Raw genomic sequence first — 25,505 nt, 5'->3', positions numbered from 1 at the left:
AGGTCGACTCAAAACCTTTCCGCGATCGACCGGTCGATCGCGATCGACGTATTGAGCACCCCTGTCTTAATGGTTTGACAGATAGCACTTAAGAGTTTGGAACAATAGGATGAATGTAAGAAAAATGCAGACAGCAAATGATGTCAGCCTTTTACTACATTTCAATGAAAAACAAACATTACAATGATTTCAAACAAATTCAAGGCAAAATTCCTCAAAAGTTGATCTGACTGCATTTAGCTTGGAAAGCAGTTCAAATCCCATGACATCTGAACAATTCATAAATTGATTCCTAATAGAGTCTTTATACTTTAAAGGAACATTTACAATAGGTATTACATAGTAAAGAAGTAAAATCATGATGGTTTAGGTCTACATTTTGTAATACTTTCCTTGAGCTTTACCACCAATGTTTTCCCTCCAAAACGTCAGTGTCCATTAAAAACATTGCATGGATCACTTATGCTGCACATTCAATGCTAACAAACAGTTTAAGAATCACTCGTACATTTGGCACAAATATTTTCTTGGCCCCGACGTGTACAAAAAGAAAAGAAAAGAAAAAATATGGTGAAAGGTGAATGAATGTGAGCGTACCATCATGTTTTACAGCAAAATAAAACATACCCATTGGAGAACAAAAACATACAAACGCAACTTCACACGTTACTGGACTTATTAACCTTAAAGGGACAGTTCAGTTTCGTTGAAGGGTGGTCCTGTTAAAAGGTTCTTAGCAGTTTTTGTACCTGCAGTAAATAACCTCCTTGTTAGTTTTATTTACGGGCCAAGACCAAAGTGGATCTTTACCATCTTAAACCAAAATCAGTTTTAAAATTTACAGCAGTTTATGTGAATGCCATATCACAAAACTGAACTATTGTCATGTTTTCATTACACTAAACTAAATAGCAAATGGAGTTAGAAGTTGCGCCCCTCCAGTTATTTTCCTTGTAAAACACATACTGAGGTTTCCAGTCACAGTAACTAACAGAAAACCGCTTTATTTAAAACCGCAACAATATTTTAGCTTTTTAAAAAGCTTTTAGTTCATATCAGGCAGCTAATATGACCATCAAACACGTAACACGTTCAGTTCTCAGTATGTCTTTCACACAGATCATTGATGGCACACTGCCTCCAATCACTATTTCCTGTTTAGACAGAAATTGGTTTCTGTGTAAATAGCCGGTCAATGGAAACCTAATGGGTTTTTTTAAAGGTTAATAAAAAGGTTTAAGACTGTAGCTGTTTAGGACGGTAGAAGTCGTATTTGGTCTTGACCCCTCCAGTATTATCCGTTGGCTTCAGAATCAGGAACAGCTAATATGGATTTAGATTAAGTGGAGATGCCAGGAGAGCTATCCGCCTTTTACCAGAACCACACTTCAAAATAAACAGAATTATCCTTTTAATATTCAGAAACTCTCAAGAAATCCTACATTTTCCGTGGCATCAAACCTTCACCTTAAAATCAACATTTACAGAGGCTTGAGATTATTTCACAATACCCCAACTACCATGAAGTTTTTGAAAATGATGCAAAAGCGTACTTTAAAGAGGTTTTTGGTCTTTTTCCCAGTTTTTATTTAGATAATTTTACTCTTTCAATAAAAAGCTAGCTTGAAAAGGTCTCCCTTTACAATGGTCTCAGATTAAGTCAATACGAAAATGAAATCTCTGCACTTAGCTTCTGAATGTTACCTTCTTCTCTTCGTATTATTTATTTAATAGGCACACTCTATTTAAAAGTACTGCGAAACAGTACATCACAGTTACTGATGAATGATACCTTTTAACTGAGTGGCTCAAAATCTGCTGGGTGCATTTCTAAATACTAAACGTGTTGAAATAATACAAAAAACCCCTATTTGTTGCTTTGAATTATACAAGTTTGCGGTGGAATATAAGCCAGTATAGTGATATCATAGTAAAGCTCTTGCAGCTATTAGTGAACTGGGTCACACCACAGTGTTTGTTTAGATGCAGACCATTCTCCAAACTCACACAAGGTTTTCGCATCCGTTTTGATGTTCGCTCCACAGATTTAGCTAGCTGATTTTCACGTAATATCACAGTTTTAAATTGAAAGAACGATAACAGTTCTGGTCCATTTATAAACAGACTGGCAGATGAGACCCAGCTCGTTTGAAGTTAGTACAAGTTCAAGTGTCTGTATCTCAGGATGTTCGACTGAAAGAAATTCAAATTAATGTTGATCACTGTTTTAATTAGAATAAAACATTTTTTTTTTTATCTTTAATATTTCTACTAACTGATGACCTGGTTTCCCTTCCACCAAGTCTGTCAAGATGCCCTGGCATGTTCCTACAGTAGCCCAGAATGGACAAACCAAACACTGGCTATATACCGGTCCTCTACCGATGTTCAAGTTTTTAGCAGTTGCTGTTAGTGAGGAATGATGTGCAAGCGATTAAAACCTTCAAACTTTGCCAAAGTGTCAGTGGATATGATGGACGAAAAGATGACACTCGAAGGTACCAGCTCGCAGAAGTCTGCGAAAACTTATATTTTCATTTTAGTCCTTGTGAGCCTTCCCTTTGGGCTTTTCATCGTACGAAATGCCGTATTCATTTATTCTTGTTCTGTCCACTGGGTAGAGCCTGTGGAAACACAGTGACATGGAAAATAGACATGATTATTATTACTTTTATTAGCAGATTAGGAATATGAATGGAGTTGGTAAAAAAAAAAAAAAGGCGTGTTTGTGCGTTTACCATCTCTGGTAAAGGTAAATGAGGAAAACCACGTCGTCCCTGAAGCAAGCCAGTCTGTGGGACGTCGGCATGGTGATGATGAAGGCGAACACGTCATCAATGAAGGTGTTGAATGCCTGGGAACAGTCAAAGTCACATATGATTCTCAAAAGTATAAGAAGAAAAACATTTTTTGAGCACATCTACATTTAATGAGAAAATGATCCGTCATAGAAATGTCACATCCATCCATTCATCTTTTAGTGTTGCCAATTAACCTGTGGGAAGAAGCTAAAATATCTTACAAATGTATGTTTTCTTAATATATTAAACAGAAAAGGATTGTACCTTATACATGAAAGCCTTCCAAGGCAGGTGAGCCACAGACTTCAGCTGGTGAGTAAATTAATAAACCAAATAAGAGTTTATTTATGAGATAAGAGCGGAAAAACAAATATGCAAGAAATGTTTATTGATCTAGATCAGGCAACTCTAATCTAACAAATCTGCTCGTCTTTGAAAAACACGAACGTTACAATGTCTGAGCTTTCTCTGTTCCAACTCTACTCTAGACTAAGTCTTTTTCTGTGTTTTTTTTTTTTTTTTTTTTTTACATGCAAACATAAAAGAAACTCCATGTGCTTCTTTCCTTCTCTGGACAGAGCTACCATTTCAATTCATTTGTATTTGTCTTCTGCCTCCTTTCTATAAATAACAGGATCTGAATCTTACTGTATGACTGACTGTATCAAATAAATTTGATTCATATGAAGAGAATTAGGACCAAACTGGAGTCTACATATTTATTGTCTAATATTTGTTGTGAATTGATATATTTAAAAAAAAACTTCGACTGAGAATACTGACCTTGTAGTTGACAAAGAGCTGAGGAAGCATGAAGAGGAAACCAAAGGCATACACACCTGAAATTTCCAGAGTAAAAAGAAATACATTTAAGATGAGAATTATTAAAATTAAATTAAAATAATTGTTTAATGAGGTTATTTTTTTAAATATTTTATTTAGAAAGTAGCTTACCATTCACCAAGCTGTTGATTAGCCATGAATACCAGCTAAAAGATAACAATGGACAATCAGTATCGCATGACTTCGACAAAGAAATAATGTTTCATTTTTGCGTTTGCACACCGTTACCTCTTGTATCGCAGGAATATTAGTGCGTACACTGCCCCTCCGATGCACAGAGGATAAAGGAGGTATGAGAGATACTTCATGGCCTAAAGAAAAGAAAAACAAGAAATAAATATATCCGCTGACGAGCTCATACTATTACATTGTATTTTTCCAACCAAAAGCAGATCCGCTGCTTCTTACCAGAGTATCATATTCTTCTGTTCTCCGCTCTGATTCGTCTAGTTTCCCAAACTGTTTCAAGGAAAGGAAAAAGTGTAATGTAAGCAACAATTGTCAAAGTTAACATAAAAAACAATGTGAAGAATGTTCTATTGCATGAATCGACTATATGAATGAAATTACTGAAATAAATAAAACGTTAGATGATTTTCTCAACTGCAGAAAACACACAGATGGTTTTCTGGACGTTAAGAAAGTTGTTGTGTTGAAGTTACTTTCACACCTACCAGGAATGTTGGTTTGCCTCCTTTCCAGAAAATCTGGATTTTAAAGGCCTTCTTCACTTTCCACACCTGCAGCAATACAATAAATAGATTTTCAGAAAGAAGTGAAAACTGTGAGGGAACTTTATTTATATCACCCAGTGATTTTTAAGTTTTGTCATTTTGCCTTTCACTTGAAGGCAAAAATATCCGTTATTGGGCCTAAACTACTTTTATTTTTTCTTCTACTTACTATCAATCAATGCTCGCAGTAACGTCTGTGTGTGTATGTGTGTCCTTACTTCAATTATAGAGCCGATCCCAGCAGGTATGAGTACGAGGAGGCTTGTTTGCTCGTCAAACAAATAGAGGAAAATCACTATGGTGCTGAAGCATCTCCACAGCACTGAAATAAGGAACAAAAAAAAAAAAAACATCAGGAGGTGCAGAAACGGTTCAGTTAATGACTGCAACCAAATCATAAAATTCAGATTTAAAGTCAATAAATCTAGACACCATATTATTCACAAGACTAATGGAGAAATTTTGGTCCCCTATAAAAGAATATCAAGGAACTGAATTATTCTCAATGTGTCATTTGTATGCAGACACCGTTTTCCACATAGCTCCTGAGAAAATGTGTCCAACAACAGCGTAAAAGCTTCCAGTCCTCTAAATTACAAAGGTGAACAGAATGCAACATATGGCTGCTTTTCAGTCCAGAGCATCCACAGATGATGCCTTGCTTGTGTATTACCTTGTTTTACACATTTCTCCACAGGTTCATCAAAAACATCCTCTAGTTTCCAGTGGATTAACACATTTCCATCTGTTCTTTGTGCCGGGTTCTCTGGTGCCGTACTGATGAGAGTAAAGGCGAGTGCTGTGACGTCCCTTACCTGCTTTGCTGGACATTCCCACCATGCTTTTCTTCTGCTTCCAAAAGCTGATGTCGTTTTTGAAGGCCAGGAAGTCAAACAGAAGCTGGAAAAAGCAACAGACAAGTTTAAAACAGTCTTTTGCATGATTTTTTTTTTTTTTTGCAGGATTTTTCTGTATTTAGCTCCACCCATCTTGGAGAAGTTAATATGAATTTCATGTCAAAATAAAACATCTCCACAGCATTACGTTGCCACTATCACAAAGTTCAGCTTTGGTCTCACAGCATCTTCTTCCACACGTTTCCTGTGTCCCCCCTAACCCAACATTTCTTTTTGCCACTTTCTATTTGTCCAGATTTGTGGAGTCAATTAATCTCTGCAGCTCCTCCAGAGTGAACATGGACCTTCTTTGAGTTTTTAAAACTCACATGGAAGGCTGCGACGAAAAAGGTGAGAGCCAAGAAATACAGGTTGGTGTCCACAAAGATGCCTTTAATCTCATCAGCATCCTTTTCTGTGAATCCTACATTTAAAAAAAACAAACAAACAAAAAAAAACAGACATTTTAGCTAGATATTATGGATATCACATAGATATCTGTGAAAGCAAGTCACAGAAAGTTCAGCCTACCGAACTGCTGCAGGGAGTACACAGCATCCTGCATGTGGATCCAAAAACGAAGTCTGCCCAGAGAGATGGAGTCGTAGAGGACGGTGAGAGGGAGCTCTGTGGAAGTGCCGTTGATCTCCTACATTTTTAAATGTGAAAATCATTTGAAAAAAAAAAAAAAGCCAACATTTTGATTTCCTAATACTACTGCTCCTAAAGTAGAAGTACGTTGCATGATGTTTGTTTAAAGGTTAAAACTCACCACGAGGTCTTTGACCCTATTGCTGAGCTCGTCAACAAACAGCAGAGGTAGATACACCATTTTCTTCCCATTCTGGAATCTAAAACGACAACAAATAAAACTATTAACAATGATTTTTTTTTTTTTGCTTAAATCCAACCTTCACCATTAATGTTGAGATTTATCGTTGAACATTTCTGTTTTGTTATAAAGATCAGAGCATATGCACCAAAGTACTAACAGTGATGTTTTTTGTGACTATATTTTTCTTCTATAAATTTAAGTGATAAGACTTTTTTAATGAGTTTTAAAAAAGTGAGTATTTAATAAAAAAAATATCATTGCATGCTTTTAGATATATTTAGCACAGCGTGATATCCATCTTTTGACAATTTATGCTTAGCTGCCATTGTTGTGAATGTAACTAGTCTCTCTCTTACACTCTGAGGTATCTGTGAACGTCGCTTGGCAGGTATTCTCTGTCAAACAGGAAGTGGTCACCAACGATGTTGAGAGTTAGACGGGAGCGCCAGTGAGAAACTGGGTGATCTGTTGAAGCAGTGGCTCCACCTTTAGCTCTAGTTCCCGCTCCGGAGCTACCATCACGTCGTTTCTTCTTCTGGTCTTCCTGTTTTTGACCCTGTTGGACAAAGACAGAGAGGTAGTTGACTGGTGAATTTCCTCCTTTTTAGGCAGAAAATCTATGTAATGCTTTCATGTACATGTTCAGAGAAAGAAGTTTGTCAAAAACTTTTGTCTCGATAACACTGGATTTCAGTGCTTCAGTTGACGTAGCCAATCATAATACAGGGTTGAAAAAACTGGGAAAGAAGAGGGACTATCTGGTGCTGTGCTAATTTGACATAACTGAAGCTTGTAATTTGAAAAAATAAAATAAAAATCACATCTGGGGTTCCTCAGGGCTATATTCTTGGCCCATTTTCATTTGATATCTACATGCACACCAAAACCAAGATTATGGAGAATTATGACCTCTCTTACCGCTGATAAGACACAACTTTATATTTGAGTCACCACTTGGTTACAGTACAGTCCCTAAAAGTCAATGTATACCTGTGTCTATAAAATAACTAGATGGATCAAAGAAAAATTTCAAAAATGAAAAGTTTGGGACTAGGACCTAAATTGCTTCAACAAAGCCAATTAGTAGACAGAGTCCAACTTTATGTAATTACAGACTAACTTAAATTTTAACAACCATGTTGCCATTTACTGCAACTTTCCCATAAGCTTAGCCTATGCGACACATCAAGCAGTCTCAGAGAAGACGAGGGAGCAGCAGAAAGTCTCGTACCTGTGTTTGATCTTCTCCTGATATCAGAGAGATCTCAGGAGGCTTTGGGACCATGTAGGTGGTGAGCTGAGCCACCAGGTGGACCTGTCGCGGGTCCTGCCACGGGTTGAGACCAGCCTGATGGACGAATATTAACGCATACAACGTTCCGTTGTTGCGCGTTTTCTTGGGGAGTGAGACGTTGACGATCCTACAGGGAAACACATTAAATAAATGAATTCATCAGCTTGCGTCCAAATCACAAACATGGACAGATGTTCCTTTTGATGAATGCACACTTACCTCTCAAACTTGCTGTTGACATCGAAGTCCTCCTCTCTGTGAATCAGCGTATGGCCTCCATCTGCGTTCGGCTTCACCGCGGCGTAGATGCTCAACTAACAAGCAGAAAGGGATGTTATGTGTCACTTAAGCCAACCGAGGCGCCATGTTTGAATCGTTAACGGCAGCCAACCTGTAGTTTTGGGTTCCCCGCCAGGAAGGGCGTGATGCAGTTGTCTGCTTTGGGGCTGTCGCAGGGTTTGGTGTACACTATCCCATACATCACCCAGCAAGTGTGGAGCACATACACCACAAACACCCCGACAATCAGCGAGGTGAAGGAGGTTTTCAGAAACATGATTGACGTCTCCCTCAGCTAGCTGAGCAGCAGGGCCATACGTCTGCATAGTAAGAGTTATACATGAAAGATTCGGTGAAACACGGAGGAATTAAAGTAAAGCTTAGTAAACCTAAATAAATGCTACATCATTACAATTAGATAATTTGTTCACCAATTCTGATCAAAAGAGGAATTTTACCAGGTACACTTGCCAGAACCAGAAGCAAATCAGAAACGTAGTGCATTAGGTGGGTAAAGACAACTTGCTGAGGCTCAAACTAAATATCAGGATGAGAGGAGAGAGGGATGAAGCGACTTTGAACAACAAAAAAGAAAAAAAGACTCGACATTATGAGGACAGAAATGCAGGACGGGCCGATTCGAAAATGATGTTACGGCAACATAAAATAACCACTTGGTATAACCAAGGTATGAAGAATATCACCTCTGAAGACATGTTAAACGTTGAAGCGACTGAACCACAACAGCACAAAACCACACCAGGCTGCACTACTTTCAGCTAAACACTGGAAACAGAGGCACCAATTCACAAGGACAAAGTTCAGACAATAGATCAGGAGTTCAGAATGCAGGTGGTAGCGTATTGGTGTGGGCGATATTTTATTGGAACATTTTTGGATTTCTTAATATCAACTTATTATTGTACAAACGTCACGGCCTACTCCTGGGTATTATTGCTGACCATTTCCATCCCTTTATGACCACAGAGTACTCGTCTTCTGATGGCTGCTTCCAGAGGGTTTTAACGCAGCATGTCACAAAGCTCCATAATCTCCAACTGGTTTTTCTTAGCATGACAATGAGTTCACTCACTGTGCTGCGCCACAGTCACCAGATCTCAGCGTAACAGAGCACATTTGGGATGCGGTGGAACAGGAAATTCACATCATGGGTATGCACTATGCAGCCGAGGAATCCATTATAACGTGTGATGTTGTCATATCGATAGGGACATCTAGAGCCAGGCCGTTCTGAAGGTAACCAGAGACTGAATGCAGTGAAAGCAAGGTGTACCTACTAAATAAATTGGTGATTGTGTAATGGATTTATAATACATTTCTGCCAATTGATAATTATTGCTTACAGCAAATGGAAAGGGGATTTTTCCAATACCAAAATCTTATCTTTTTGTCAGTGCAGTGACTTGAACAATGTGATGTGCAGGGTAAGTCACAAGTGATCATTTCAAAATAACCTAGTTGTTCACAGTAGAGTGCCTGTTTTCAAGCATATCAATGAAAAGTTAAGTGGAAAGAAAAAGTGTGGTAGAAAAAGTGCACAAGTAATGAGGATAAGCACAGTTTTCAGAAAATTGTGAAATAAAGCCTGACAAATAGCTAGCAAAAGATTCACAAGAAATGGAGTCTGTCACAGCTGATTCATGTCTGAATAAGATAACTTCGCCTAGGAGAGAAAATGGAAGAATTGTTTCCCTTTTACAGTACGTTTCATTTGGTCGCAGCAAAGAGGCACAAAATCCAGGCTGCTTGAGGTCTAAGTGTAAATTTTCACAGTTTCTGATGAGTTAAAGAGACATTTTATATTCTAGTGTTTGTCCTATGTGCTTTATTAACTCTACAGTGAGCAGAATTGTTGACTTTGGACAAATTGTAGAGCCCTTCATGCTTTCCTCTGTTGACCAAACTTTATGGAGATGCTGATTTCAATTTCGAGCAGAACTTGGCACCTGCTCAGACTCCCAAAAAGTACCAGTATCTGCTTTGTTGAGAATAGCTTCAGTCTATGAGGTACTGCCAAGAGGAAAATGAGAGACACCAGAGCTGATATGAGCTAAAGGCTGATATCTTTTTCCAACACTGTAGCAGAGACACAAACTTCATGCCACACCATGCACACAAAAGGAGTCCAAACACACAGTGTACAGTACATCAACAAGCTGACATTTCTGTATTAAATATCCTATTAATTGGTAATTGGTCTAGAGAAATAAAAATTTTTTTTATAACAAACTGAATTTTTGTCCATCAAATAAATCCATTAAATATTTGACTCTGTGCATAAGTTTCACTTCTTCAGTCGAATTACAGAAAGAATGCCACTTTTCAGTCATATTGTCATTTATTGAGCAGCACCTGTACTAATTATTTAATATAATTGGGATTAAGAACTAGTCAAAGGCATTTTTCACAGCTAAATCTGATTTCTGAAGACCATTTGCTACAACTTGCTTTTCCAGTTCGGTGATTTACTGGTGGAGCTGGTAAATTTACAGACAACAGCAATAAAATCCTCAGAATAAACTGACATTTTAGCTGTTATTAACCACAATTAGGCTGATATTCATAATAAGCCACTCTTTAAGATTTTGATTCCAAGTCTTATTGGTAGATGTCCATATGTTTTGATACGTCATGTTTAAATATTCACATCAGCACATAAACAGTGCTGTAAAGCAACGAAAACGGGAATTACTAATTAAATTACGTTTTTCTTCACGGACTGGACTTTAAAATTAAAGTGAAACGAAAATCATTAACATTACCTGTGCCAAATCTAAAGACAGTCACTCTCAGTCACCGACTGTCCATCGGTCCATTCACTGCACAGATCCCTCCGGACGGATCACAGCGACCGCATTGTGTTTCTGAAGTCTTCCTCTGGTTGTTACTGAAGGCATCAACTGCCTGTTCCGCTGTTCACTCCTTCCAAAACGCAAAATATCACAAAATCCTAACTGAAAGCGTGAGATAGATCTTTATTTCCGCCATTCGCTTCCTGGTTGGTTTGCTTAAACGAGATTTGGGGTGGAAGTAACGCGAGACTTAACGTACAAGCGAATTATGGGGACACGCTTTTTAATTTAATAAACGGTAGCTCTGACGTGTCCTATGGTATGTTTACTTGCCTTATTTAGGGTAACACGGAAAGTCTGAACATTACTAAGGTATGTTTCGTTTCATTAATTGAATAAAGGTCTATTTCAGTTAATTTTATAAAAATGAAGTCTGACCGCTTCTTTCTTACCGTTCCTTTTTTAAAAAAATTATTTTTCTCTCTACTATTTATGTATTTTATCTATTCACGTATGTACTGACTTTTTGTTATTTTTCTTGTGTATATAACTGAGAACACTTTGCTCGCAGTTATATACATTTAATATAAATAGACACATTCGGTGGGAAGTGAAAAATTACCTTTTTTCTTTGTTTATGTACCCGGGGATTGCTAGAGCTCATCAAAGAGACGTGCCTGGGGAAGAAACTCTCTCTGTATCGCCAAGCCGAAGGTAAAGTCTAAATAGTTTGTGTTCTGGATGTGTAGAGATGTTTGAGGCCCTGACCTGTACAAGTTTTGCAGAAATGATTAGCTCCTGCAGACCTGATTGGTATTGGTATTGGTATTGGCCTAAGCCAAATCGTCGTGGTCTCTGCTCAACACACTGAAGTTGCTGTTAAGACAACAAACAAAACAGTTTTCTCCATAAATAATTTTATGCATGTTTGTTGTCTTCTCCTGGTGTTTTTCTATTCGAAGTCTTAGTGTATTTAATTATCTACATTATGCGTGAGTTCAAAATTTGCCGTGACCCGGATTTGACCCGGGGTTGCTGCGGCCACAACGCAGAGTACTGACCACTATACGATCACGGCTGGCTTTGAATACACCACTATGACACTGACCGAAACCTCTTAAGAATACAGCGGGGCAACACGCAGATCGTTGTTTTTGTGGTCTGACTTTGAATGTCCGCTGCAGTGAAAATATCTGGTTAGTCAGATGTGTTTCTCTCTAGCTGTGATTTATTAGTCTGAGAAATCCGACAAATGTAAGAGTTGCTGATCCAGATAGTAGGTAAACAGAGGGTCCGTGAACTTATTAAATAAAAAGGTGAATTAAAAAGTAAAAAAAAAAAAAACAATGATAATATAACAGAGTCTGAAATATCACAAAAGTTGGCTAAATATATTTATATTAATATGTGACCTCAATTTTAATCACTACAATATGGGAAAAATTGGCTACTAAAATAGTCAAATAAAAGTATAATTACTATTATAAAATGTTACTCAAGTGTAAACATAACCATGACACACTGGTAAAAGAAAAATAATAATTCAGTGTGTTTTGATATTTTTAAACACCACTTAAATTAATAAACTTCACCCCATTTCGCTTTTATAAGTTGTTTTTTTTATCTTATTGGTATTAAATTGACAAGAGTAGTGCATGTTAATAACAAGTAAAATCAAAGTGTCATACTTAGCCAAAAAGCAGGTTTTTTTAGCTGTTTTACATGTACAGCTGGAAGGCATGTTACTTTGATTTAGATTCAAATAGATGGTGATTTTATCAGTACATATAGTTTTCTGATATTAGTTTTAAAAATCCTCTAAATCACCATCTATGTTAGAGCTTAATTCAATCTAGGCTGTTATAGATATAACAATCACATGAAATATGAATGACTTTAATGTTATTTTAATTAAATGGAGATGAATCACAACATCTTGTTTTGCACTTTTATTTCTGACACAGAATGGCCTGCCAGCATTTTTTATGCGATTGTTTGTTCATAGGAGAGTATTTACAAATCCACAGCAAAGCAACTTATATCACTCTGTTTTTTTAAACAGACTGTATCAAAGTGGACTTTCATTTATTGAATATTTATGAATTGGTATGAAAGAGGTTCAGTTTCTGTGACCACACCTTCAGCTTACTTAAGAAGCTACCCATGCAAGTTTCATTATTCAGCTAAGGATCCGGTTGCCACCAGGGAAGAGCGTCTGTAGGAATGGCAGGAAGAACATGTGTGTGTTTCTGCACACACTGTCAGGCTACCTGATAGCACCTTTGGATGATGTCATCAAGGAGGGCAACAAAAATGACAATCCTCTCAAAGAATACTATGACATACAGTTGGATATTCTCCACGAAATATCGGCATTGGACAGCAGAGGAATGGTGCAAGAAATGATCTTCTGAGATGAACCTTCAGACTGTTTGAGAAAAACCGAATCCTGGTGTGATGACTCATTCCGGCAATGATTTCCTTCATCCGCTTGGCTCTGTCTTGTCAAAAAGAGTGGGCTCCTCAATAGTTTACCAAAAAACACGTCCGTGCATAAAAGTGTCAAAATATCCTCCAAGAGTATGTGTCAGGCCTGCAGAGGTGAAATACTTATGTGGTTCCATCTGCCTCCCTAAAAGACAAAATAGCTCCAACAAAACCGGAGAAGTATAGTTTGTAAAAAAAAAAATATAATTATATCTTATCTCCAAACCTTTGGCCATAGCTGTACCGATGGCTTCTTAACAAACATTGATATAGTTTCAGGTGTGATATTGACATCTTGGAAGCTGTTTCTGTTCCTTTCTCTGGTTGAAAATAAAAGACTGCATGTGAAAGTAGATTCCTTCTTTTTTTTACTTTCTATCACAGCAATTTCAAGGGGTTCATTCCTTTTATTTTCCTGCATAAGGAAAAATAAGACAGTGCAGACAAAGCTTTCAGCTTTGTCTGCACTGTATGTGCATCTCCATGTTTTGGGGGATTTCGGCACAGGTTGCTCTAACAAAGCACAACTGTAACAGTTTTCATTGTTGTTTCAAAAACAAATGACCAAGGGACAAAAGTAGCTAAAGTAGCTGAACCAACAAACAACAGCAGCAGACAAATGTGTAAAATTAAAGCTGATCAGATTCAAGCAGTTTCTAAACTTCTGTGCAATTTTGAGTATGTTACCTAGTTACAGAACTGATTTGAAATGCAATGTAAATACAAAAATTCAAATACAAGTAAACAGAAGTACAGAAAGTCACTGTAACACAAGTAAATGTAATTTATCACTTCCCCAGTTTGCTAAGGGATAAGGAACTGATCTTAAAATTTTATAAAAGTTCAGAAACACTTTCCTTGCCACATTTGGGTAAAATGTAAGCTGGTAAAGACTTCATAAGTTTGGTAAAACTCTCCTGTCTGTGACCTCAGCGTGACTGTTACGGGTCAAGAGGTGAGGAGGTCACAACTGCGCAAGGAATTTATCCAGGGGCTTTCTTTTTCTGGTTGAAAATGAAAGAGCTCATCTTTCATATTGCATTAAAATCTAAAGAGGAGCCGTCTTTTTCATTATTTTAGGGCTGAGAACAGGACAAAACGTGTACTTTCAAACACATATGCTTACATAAACAAGTGGCATCTTGACCTCAGTCTCACCGACGTCCTTGAGTCTCTCACCGTTTTTCTTGCAGCCTCACTCCTTGACGCCCTGCAGATTACCACTAAACTGAAGTGTCTTCTGTGTCAACTTGGGCCTATAATTTCTGCGAGAAATCCATAAAACCTCAGTGACTCGGCCATCAGGATATTGTACGTGGGGCTTACAGTAGATTTGAGTACCATCATCCTGAAAGTGCTCTGTGGGCAAATTTCCCAACTGAACATCACTTCATAAATCTGCAGCCGCAAATCATTAGTTTTCTCTAAACCTGTGTGACCCCAAGTCTCTAACTCAGCTACCCATACAGTAAAGGCAGCATCTTTCACTGTCTGTCCAAAGGTTTGCCTTTTGAAGATGAAGTGTGTTGTGTTTCAAAAACGCCTGTAAAAGGCCATAATTTACCAAAAGTAGGCTAAATACTTCAGATAAAGACAGAATTTTTGAATAATCGTGGCTATGGATTAAATGTAATTTCTTACAAAAACATGAACTTTCTTTGAGTTTAAATGTAAGCCAAGAAGGTTATTGATGAGACTGTTTGAAAACACAACACTGTATCAAAAAACAGAGGTAACTAAGAAAATGTAGATTTGCTAATTAGCCCAATATTCATGTGGGAGGAAACCAGAGCAAAGAGAAGAAATCCCACACAGAAAAACCAAGATTTTCATTTCAAACTAAGATGTTGTTGATGTGTGGCAACAGTACTGACCCCTTATGCTTCATTACACCCTTAAAAAAAAGGCGGTCTGGAAAAATGTCTTGAAAATATTACATTAACAAGGACAGACAGTGAAGAATGAAACATTATCAGTGTTTTGCATCAGCTTGTATTACTACTTCCCACCCGTAGCCTGAGAATACGTTAGAATAAGAGAGCAAAGAGGACACCGCTAATAGTTAGCAAGGTGCTTATTTCAATCTTTCTTTTAACAGTGTTGACCTGCTGACATCACTGAGAAGTCAGAAAATGAGCATTTGCAGCACGGCCAGAACAGAACTGAGTGAACAGAACAGACTGTGTGTGTAAGTTGTGGTTGAAACTTTACCTCAAGAGCATTAGAGATGTGTGACATGCAAAGAAAAGTGTCACCTTTCACGAAATATGACAGGGAAAAGGGCAAAACCTTCTCCAAATGTATTCTCTTCCCATTTTCCTGTCAGATATAATTAAAGATTTGAATCAACCACATACCTGTGATTTAGCTTCTCTCTTCCCTAAGGAAATTGGAGTTACATACATTAGCTAAACTGCAGCAGTTCTTGTCCCTTTTTAGCCAGAGAAGCGACAGTAATCCTTAGGCAGGTTCTTCTAAATCTTTCTCAGTCTTAGTGCGGGACAAAAGGTGAGGCAGGGGAATTGTCTTTTTTTTTTTTAATCTCCTTGCTTGCTGTCCTTTTCGATGTTCATTTTCTCTGATTGCCTACAGTTGTAAATCGCAAATCTCAGTTTTTGTTTGGCCACCCGAGGAACAAACGATCAAGCTATTCCTGTTTGAGATTGCCACTTTAAGTACAACACTCATGACATATGTGAAGCTTATAACTGATGCTTATTATTCAATATTCACTGTGGTGTCTTGCATGTTTAAATTGCTCTCAGTAGTTGTACTTCAGCGTTTCGCCACACTGTGGCATAGCTGCTCCACATACAGCGGGCAAAAGGAATCTATTCTGTCATTTACAATTCTGCGACCACAATCGACTCCTTCTCAGTTTCCATCTGTCTGTCTGCGTCCTTCCTCGATACTCCATGATCTATAATCACCTCTCCGTGTGTCTCCATCAACATCCATCACTCTTTATGGAGTTTCACAGTCGGGGCGCAGAGCAGAGATATCTTGAGAGAGAAAAAGACAGCCTTTCAGTCAGGGGCAGGAAGAAGGTTACACAGCGCTCTTTTTCTAAATGACCTACCAAATGGAGATAATGTATCCCTGTCCGCACATTCTCAGTCCCAAGCCTTGGGGTATTAACAATGACACTTTTTCTCCGCAGTCAAGCTGCTCCTCCTGCTTGAACAAGCTGACTTTATTCAGATACAGAACTGCAGAGACACGTAACAGCTCTGTAATAAGAGTCTGCTAACAAGAAATGTATACTGGACTCTTATTTCTCATATAAGCACAATTTCACCTTACACACGCCTCAGTGCAGCAAGGTTTGGTTGACTGATTAGATTGTTCTCCAAACCTGCAATGGAGGGTCGATCGAGCTTTTTATGATCACTCCGTGTTTATTATTTTTCTCCAAGTTATTGAGCCTAACATCTTGAAAGTGGAGCAGCATTATAGCTACAATTTGAAAAGATCACAATAAAAAAACTGAAAGAAAGAGAAAACGTCATAGAGCTGATTATCTGTGAAGGGTCGCATGGATGCTTGTGCCCATGTCCAGTAGCCATTGGACAAGACAGACGATAAATCCTGGACAGTTTGCCATTCCATCGCATCATAAAGACATGTAGAACAACTATGTATGAACACATTTACCTCTAATTTAAGACATGTTTGCATTAAGAAGATGTACCAATTTAAGTTGCTATATGTTTAATCTAACATTCAAAGCTTACACGTCTTAAATATTTGATCATGCATTCATTTGAAGTTGGAAAATAAAAGATCTGATTTAGCCAAGATTGATTATTTGTTTGGGATCAAACTCAGGACCTCTCGGTAAACAGCTCTGTGTTTAGCAGATGAGCTACCAGCAACCAGAGATTTCAATATCTGCAAATAATTTGCAAGTGCAAGACCCTTTATTATGCGCATGGTTTAATTGTCGCTGTATATTTAATGTCTTAAAATGCATGTCGCTTCTCCCAGAACAGAACAAATATGCAAATGTTCCATAATTGTCTTCATTTTTCTCACAGTTCTTTACCTTGTCTTTTTCTGCAGATTCTTTTGCAATTGCAAAGCTAAGAAAATTCTTCATTTGTAAAATGAAGTCGGCCTCAGCTTTTGTAAAATACCCCATACGGATGAAGTAGTCTGAGTTTAACAATAGTACTGAAATTAGCAACCTCAGGTTGCTAATTTTAAACATTTTAAAGAGTGGGTTTCATGTTTCAGGGAAATATCTTTTACCAATTTAAGTATTTTTTTAAAGAGAGGAGCAACTATAGAGTGCAAGAATAGCGCAGCGTTAATCTATAGGTTTGTGTTTGCTTGCTGTTTCTTCACTCAGACAAGCCTTTGAGGTCAGTGCTACATGACAACTCCATAAATAATTGAAGGAACAGGTTTCCTCGTTTACAGGTTAGAGAAATGACAGCATCTCCTTTTAATGTTCAAACTTCAAATAATGCTTTGAAGAGAAACACTTAATGCCTGCTCCCCACTTTTAAAGCCCTATCCTATCTTAATTCTCAGAGTTACATGTCTACGTCTATTTTCCCAGGATGAAGCGAAACTTTCGGAAGAGTGATGCTTTTCTTCCTAGCATCCCATGTTATCCCTGTGGTGGATGCGGAGAGATGAACAGAGCCTTCCTGCAAGATACAGTGGTCCTGCCAAGAGAAAGGTGCATTAACGTATCTCTCTTCGACACGCACACTGTAGAGATAAGGTTTAAAATCACTGGAGTGGTCCTTTAGGCAAGACAGCGTGCATCAGTCAAGCTGCTGGATGCCAAACATGGGTCGTTCTGGTTATAGGCTATTGAGCTGCATATCTCATCTTTGAATGGGTGTAACTCAGAGAACTTGAAGCAGGGGTTGTTGCTGAAGCAGACTTGTTCACTCAACCGTTTTCTTGGTCAGTAACACTTAAAAAAAAAAAAAAATGGCCCACCAGTTTGTCTCCTCTCATCTCAATCAAACCAAATTACGTTAAAAATTTAGAGCAGGCGTAAAAGGAAAATAACTTGCCTCATTTAAATGCTAATTTGTCTTCAGCAGAAGATTCAGCACAATGGCAACAGGTTTGCAGAGTGTGCGGTACATTATGCGAGAGCTCATAGATCAGACGCAAGGACAGTTTTCCTGCAACGATTCGCCATAAAAATCTTTTATTTCTTCATTCATCTTTTGTTTCCCAGCAGTACTGCATAAATACACGGGAACCAGTGATTCGAACTGCAGCCGAGACCAAAAATCATTATAGATGCTTCTTTTTTGTGTCATATCTTCTCTGTAACAGACAGCAAGTGACCCCTCCCACACCTGTCTGTATTTTTATACTTTCTAATCATATGTTGGCTTGGAAAAGTAGTCATCCCCCTTGTAACTTCCACATGTTACGCCTTCAGACACTAAGGTATTTTATTGGGATATTATGAGACACACAAAGTTGAACACAATTGTGACATGGAAAAGAAACTGGCAGAAAATCTTTGATCGATGAAAAGCTAAAAAGTGTTTTGTTGGTACTTTGTGGAGCCACCTGTCTTTTTGGCTTATGGCTCTACCAGCATTGCACATCTAGAGACTGAAATCTTTGGAAATTCCTCTTGGCAAATTTACTTAAACTCAATCGGACTGCAGAGAATGCTGTACTTTTAAAAATATTTTAATTTAAACCATGAGTCATTCTCCTTTCGCTTCATGATAATTGAGTTGCTCTAAATTCCCAATAAACTACGTTAAAGCTTGGGGTTGTAACGGGTAAAAAAGTGAAACATTTTAATTGATATTAATAGACTCCGTAAAATGAAATGCATAGTTACTGTTGATCTGGATGAGAGTCTTTCTGGGTACAAGTCCGTGGCCTTCATGGAAATGATTTTTTATTGCATTCGAGGGGAAGATTGTGTGTGCTCCGAATTGCTTTTTTTTTTTCTTCTTTTTTTCAAACCTGTCAGACCTTGACTCACAAAATGCATCAGGAGGGGTTTGCAGTTAAGTATGAAGCAGCTGCTGGGATGAGAGTCAGCGCTTCAAAATCTCTGCCCAAGAGTCCGTCATCATCTGTCTGAAGGATTGCTTTGCTCCATTCTGTTTGAGAGTGAGCTGTCACCCGAAGTAAACAAGTTACAGGATGCTTGCTTCTTGTTCATGGGTGAGGATAAAAGGGTGTGTAAGGACGGATAGGTGGATTGTCTCTGTGTAGTGTGCTTTGGCAGGTAAGAAGGAGCTGAGATTGACATTGCAATCATAACATTATGACTCGGTGTGCACTTGTGCATCCAGCTCACGGGACGAGATGTTGCGGTCAAAGACGACTGGGTTCACGAGAACTGGACGTTTTTTATTAAAATTAACAATTTTAACAGTGCGATTTTACAAAACAGCAAAACGAAAATGCAGATCTTGTGCTGGTATTGTGAAAATCTGGATTTACAATTCTGAAAAGCTGTCATTGCTCTCTACGGTTTGGTTGAAGGGTTATGTTGTAGCTCTCAGCTGTTGTTCTTAATGAGCTTTTAGAAACACAAGCATCAGGTCAGGTTTCTTTTCTGTCATCTCGTCAGAACATCTTCAAAATAGGTTTGTTCACAAGTTTTCTGGACACGTCCCACTTATTGAGGACCTTGAGGCTAAACCTCAGGCAAAGACCCAGAAAATGGAGAACAGATAATGCATCCCATCAGGCCATTGAGGGCCTTCTAATCCCCTACAGGGAGTTGGAAAAGTTGGCAGTAAAGAGGGAAATTTGGCAACGTACCTAGATTGATAGATTGATGGCTACCCTTTTAAAGCAACCTATTTGCACTTCGTCTTTACTCCTTCCCTCCGATTGAAATGGGGAGGCCCTCTTTCTCTCCTTATCCTCCAGTTCACCTCTCTTCCTTTATTTCCTCGGTCTTTTCTGCTCATAGATATTTTCCCAGTAACTAAGCAACACAAGCTCAGAAAACTGTTCTCGTGTCATTTGCGAGAACTCCCACTCACCCACTGTTCCCCGGCTCTCTGCTTAATTTCTTCCATCTCTTCCACTCTGCCCTCTTCTCTCACCGTCGATCCGAATCTTAACCCTGTTCCAATCCGTCTCTGCGCGCCATCCTCCGTCTCTGTCACTCCACGTCTGTCTCGCTCCATCTTTCCCCATCGTCAGCGACCCCTCGCTCTATCTCTTTGTGATTGAGTGACTTAGAAAGTTAGTTAGATACCCTTCCACTGCCGTCCAAGGTTAATGACAGGATGCACGTAAACTGACCTCTCCATCTACAATCTGCCATCGGCTTTTAAAGGCTTGACTTGACTTATTGTAAATGTTTGTTTTCAAATGCTTTCTTCTTGAGCAAGTGGCTGTTTACACGTAATGTGTGTTTGGCATAATGTGTGGTTTCACGGTTTGCTCATTTTACACAGCGGAGTGTGCATATTTCCATTACAGAGAGTTGTGAAGGGAATGGCGCTGGTTTTAATTGGCGGGGGCTTGCCTGCGACCCAAGGTCGTTGTATGATAATGTGTCAATTATCTGTCACACAGCTGAGAGAACAAGCTGAGGCCGAGGGGGGACAGAGGGAAATAGAAAACAGAGTAGACCAGTGGGGAGACAGACAGAGCCTCATTTCACTTGTCAGCTATCCATCCCAGTGGAGGACCAAGAGAGCTGCACACTCAAAGTCACCTCAAGACACGACAGAAGCTCTTCAAAGCGTCAGACAGCTACTGTCTTTATTAACAAGGCTTTTTTTCAAGATGATTTTTCTTTGTCTGAAAACATACATTTACCAGCCGCTTTACTAAGCGTAGCTCTTCAATTGCTTGTATATGAAGCGAGCTGCTCCAATCTGGGAGTTAGACTTCTGGACTTGGAGTTGGCGACTTTCTGAAGTTCAAACTGAGCATCAGAAGGAAATTTAAATCAATGTGGCATGTTTGTGGCATGACATGATCTAAATCTCTTATCAGGTTTACAACAAACGGTCCAAGAAAGAGGAGTATAAATAATGTTGCTAAAAACTATAATGAACACTGATAGCAGTTGATAGTTGTCAAAAAGAGACAAAAATCCCCACAAAACACATGAATTAAATAATTCATAAGTTTAAAAAGAAATAAAATGATGTTAAACAAAGAAATAGATTGTCCAGCTTTATTTATTTCAAAAGCTAGAAAGTAGAGGTGGGTCTTAAAATCACGTAAGCGTGCAGATTTCAGCAGCTCTTATATGGATTGGCAGATTGTTGCACAGTTTTGGGGCTGCAGCAGAGAAGACACGGTAACCTCAACTTTTCTGATTTGATCATAGAACAACTAATTTCTTGACCTTCGTGTTCCTGTGGGTATCTGACCATAAAGAATCTCAAAAACCAGAGGAGTGAAGCCACAACTGGAGGTTTTTGTTCCTGTTAACAGACGAGCATCAGCATTTTGATCAATGAGCGTATGACCGATCTGAACCGGCACGAGGAGAATTACAATAATTTATGGATCAATCTTTCAAAATCTTTGGGAGGGAAGTAAGACTTTATGGCTATTGAATTCAAGAAATTAAGTTTAAAATGCAGAAATCTTTAAAGTTATTTGTGCTAAATGTTCAATATGAGGTTGTTTTTAAGTCTTATAAAAATTGATCACCAGACCCTACTGTGCAAAATAAAAAAAAGATTAGCAAAACCAAGAACCATTGTCAGTTGCTGTATAAGTTTTCTGAGGCTAAATGATAAAATTACTGGATAATAAGGTTGAAGTTAGCGGACATTATAAAGTTTAATTCAGCACATAACTAAAGGGTTACGCTTATGTGCATTGATTCATTTAGATTGCTTTTGATCAACTCTACTTCAAAATAAAAGCACAGTGTATTCGTTAGTCAAACCTGTACTAGGCAATTTGCATCAGAGAATTCTGCAATAGTTCTGATACGCTACACAGAAAAAAGTTAGTTTTTTTTCTTTATAACGGTCTTTTCAGATCTGCAGAAGAGATGACCAGATCTTCTTAGGTAGGATATCTGAAGAAATTGAAAAGCAAAAATAATTCGGTTTGCATTACAGCTTAAATGTTTGTGGACATCAGCCATAGACAGCTACAACTTGTTCTACCTGTGTCACTTTCTTCTCTGCAGTTTTTTTTTTTCTTGTTCTATGACTTTATGGGCTGGATACATCCAGTCTCTCTCTCTCCCTTCTTCGCACAGGTAAAAATAAATAATCAAACTTAAGCAGGAAAGTCAAAATGTTCACGTTTGACTGAAATATGAAGATGGCTTCCTTTATTCTCAGCTTTGAAACAGTGTGAAGATATGCATTTGATCATCAAGTGAGGCTTTTGTCAGGAATAAAAGATGCAGAAGTGAGACCCACCAAAGACGATTCTCCTTCATAGTTTTACTCCCCTCGTCTTTTGCATTTCCTTTGAAAAAAAAAAAAAGTTGTGTTGAGGTTCGTTGACTCAAGATTTATGTGTTTCTTTCAAAGATTCAAAAAAAGAGACTCGCGTACATTTTCGCCCAATCCCCCTGAGATTCTTCCCTTTGTTTTTTCCGGGATGCTGCTTTAAGTGATTTAGAGACTCGGCGTTGCTCAGCAATCACTCACTTGACTTTACCGCTTTCACAGAACGCTGGCGGCCAGCTGTTGTCTGTGAATGAGGAAGGTTTTTTTTTTGCCTTTTCTCGCTTCTTCTCTCTTTCGCTCACACTGATCATTTTCAGTATGTTGCTCTTTTTAGGCACATCTGTCTGGACACAGAATCCGAGGATGTTGGGAGGTTGACGGAGAGCCAAAAGGTCAGACGCACAGACAGCGACGAGGAAATGAAGACATTGGATGTCCCCTCACAGGAGCGCCTCTCGACATCCCCCCTAAACAATGTCTGAAGATTTCACATTTCTCAATCAAAAAAACATTTCTGCAAAATGAATTCGGCTTTTACCTTTTGTGCAAAACTAACAAGCGTCTCCGGCAAAGTGCTCAATCTTGAGTTCTTATAAAACAGCGAAGAAAAGGTGTGTGATGCCACGTCACGCCGTCAAGTAGACATTGACCCTTTGCTTTTTTACATTTTTTTGCTGAGAATCACAGCTTAGAAAACCAACCTTTCAAGAAGAGTCAATTTATTCATTTATTTTATGAATTAATTATGAATTGGACCTGCTTTTCTTGCTAAGTGTCTACTTGTTGTGAAGCTGTGTCTTATAAATTAACTGCGCTTAAATGTCTGCCTGCTAAGAACAATGAATATTACCAGCCTTATTTGAAAACACTTTTTAAACAACAGTCAGTGATTATGAAAGCTGGTTTTCTATCTTACAGAGATTTTAATTTTTGCTAGTTGCTACAGCTTCACAACTATTGAACAAATTTCAAAGACTTAGTCACATTTATTCCCTATATACGTAAAATAGGACACTTAATGAGACTAACGGCTGAAATTGAGTCAGGAGCCTTTTTTTCGTTTTTCATACTTTTTCACTTGATTTACTCAGAAAAAAGCACCACATTATGTGTAAAAGCCAGGCGTTTTAACATGATTACTACAAATAAAAATTTCTCAGTACTTCAGTTAATAAAATAAAATCTGAGCTATCTTTTTGGGATAAACAAAACTGCTATTATAAATCCTTCTCAACATTTGGAAGAATTTCCAGAAACTTTTGCACTTTTGTCCTCTTTCCACTCCTGCACAACTCTGACAGACTGTTCAGACAACCGTGGCAACCAAGAGATCAAACGCCACGGCAACGAGTGGCTTCTGTGATCACCACGGATACGTCTAGACAGCCAACCACTTTGTAGTGCTTGTTTGTGCGTGTGTGTGTTGGTAGCGGCGCATAGTCACCAGGTTAATTCAGGAGAATTTGAAGTTAAAACTGTGCACGTGTGCAGTTTCTTAAAGTGTGTGTGATTTAAAAACAAAAAGAGAGAAAAATGGTTATGTGTGTCTTAATTCAATCACATATATATGTGTGTGGGTGTGTGTGTGCGTGTGTGTTCACATGTAACTGTCCATGGCTGAGAGTCTCCCCAGGCTCTTTTCAGATGGACCGCTGCTGCATGTTGTGGAGATGAAAGGGATGCTGGGAACTCATCTTACGCTATGAATCCTGGGTAAGTAGCGTGTGATGTGAGCACATCCTCATCACTCAGTGAAAAAGGCTTTCATCCCTTATCCGTTCCCTCCATCATTTCTGCCGACGCCACTCCAGCTTCTCCCCGTTCCTTCCTTCCCTCCCTTGTCTTCGGTTTCCCCTTCTTCCTTTGTTGGATTTGTCTTTTTCTACGTCCAGTTTTATTATTTTTCATTTCACTAAGCCCGTCGTCCGCCGTCTTTTTAAGTTTCGACTTTGCTTAGCTTTTCTTTGTTCTTTTTATTCTCCTTTCTCCATAATTCTTACTTCCTTTTTGCAAGTGCTTTGCTTATTTCCCCTGCACTTCCACTTTTTTATTATCCTTCTGCCCTTTCTTTGCACATCTATAGACCTTTACTTTTCCTTTGCTGCTCAGCTCACCTCCTTTATTTCTTTTCTCACCCTTCTCTCAACTCTTTTAGTAATGTATTCCAAAATTCTCTTGTACTTTCCTTTATTTTCTGTCTCCTTTTCTTCAGCATCCCCTCTTTGCTTTTCTTTTTTATGCTTTCTTGTAGCTCTCCTCTCATCTCTTTTCTTTTTCTTTTCACCTGTCTCATCTACAGTCTTCTGCTCTTCTCTCCTGTGAACTTAAAATGATCAAAGTGCCCATTCTGGGCATGACAGTCCAATTTTACCCCTGCGTACACACACAGATGCACTCACACTCCTGAAAGTACTTTTTTTAAGTGTGTGCATGCCCTCTGCACACATATGCATGACTGTATAGATAGTGGTGGGTTTGGATTAGTCAACTTCAAACCTTTCTCCACTGTTTTTATTTGTTTTCATCCTTTAAGGTAGATTTATCTTTGATCTTTTTTTGTTTATTTACTGCAGACTTTTAAGTCTATATGGAAAAAATAACCTTAAAACAATATTATATCGCATCTCTTCAGGGCAGATAAAGACACAGTGTTACGGTGTAAACAGTTAATTGCCATCGGATAATGCATTTTCTCCTTGATCTTTTATGTTTTGTTTCTGACTGATTAGTAAGCTACATGGGAGAAAATGAGGTTAAAATCAGAATAACATTTTATTCTGTCCCTTTTGAAAACACACAAAAAATGTCCATATGTGGTCATTTTAATTTCCTTGAGATTACCAAGTAAGTTTTCGGTTATCTTGAGCCAACCAATCTATTTTCTTATCTCTAAGAATAAAATCTTATTTTCTGGAGATATTATTTCAAGAAAAAATGGCACATTCTCTAGATTATATGCTCTTTGCTCCAGTGAGATTCCCATAATGCCTAAAGATCCACTTTGAAAAGGAACCAGAAAGTCCAATTTCTTGGAAGGAAAATACAAAACAAAGAATAACTTTGCAGCAACCTCCTGCAACAAAGAATGTAAATAAAAGCAAATACCTTGGAAGTTTTGCAAGTAGCTTTCC

The 25,505-nt window shown here is 38.3% G+C and overlaps 1 protein-coding gene and 1 long non-coding RNA gene across 2 annotated transcripts; one reads left to right on the top strand and one right to left on the bottom strand.

Moving 5' to 3' along the window:
• Positions 1–138: 138 nt before the first annotated feature.
• Positions 139–10,712, bottom strand: clptm1l (CLPTM1 like). The gene is made up of 18 exons (XM_008422126.2): positions 10,466–10,712; positions 7,795–8,002; positions 7,623–7,717; positions 7,341–7,530; positions 6,466–6,665; positions 6,047–6,125; positions 5,806–5,923; positions 5,604–5,698; positions 5,194–5,278; positions 4,597–4,700; positions 4,319–4,384; positions 4,053–4,103; positions 3,873–3,955; positions 3,756–3,790; positions 3,585–3,640; positions 3,066–3,110; positions 2,739–2,854; positions 139–2,624 (listed from the first exon to the last, which is right to left on the bottom strand). Exons 2-18 carry the CDS (start codon positions 7,957–7,959, stop codon positions 2,540–2,542), a joined length of 1,668 nt encoding a protein of 555 aa, XP_008420348.1. The 5' UTR covers positions 7,960–8,002; positions 10,466–10,712; the 3' UTR covers positions 139–2,539.
• A 52-nt stretch (positions 10,713–10,764) lies between these two features.
• Positions 10,765–24,777, top strand: LOC145553733 (uncharacterized). The gene is made up of 4 exons (XR_014089770.1): positions 10,765–10,867; positions 11,153–11,209; positions 17,547–17,669; positions 22,709–24,777. It is a non-coding gene; the product is annotated as an uncharacterized LOC145553733 (long non-coding RNA).
• Positions 24,778–25,505: the final 728 nt, after the last annotated feature.

Source organism: Poecilia reticulata, chromosome 11 (assembly GCF_904066995.2).
Source record: "Poecilia reticulata chromosome 11, P_reticulata-male-v2, whole genome shotgun sequence".
Classification (NCBI taxonomy): Eukaryota; Metazoa; Chordata; class Actinopteri; order Cyprinodontiformes; family Poeciliidae; genus Poecilia; species Poecilia reticulata.
Note: the sequence above shows the minus strand (reverse complement) of the source record. Positions and strands in the feature narration are given on the sequence as shown.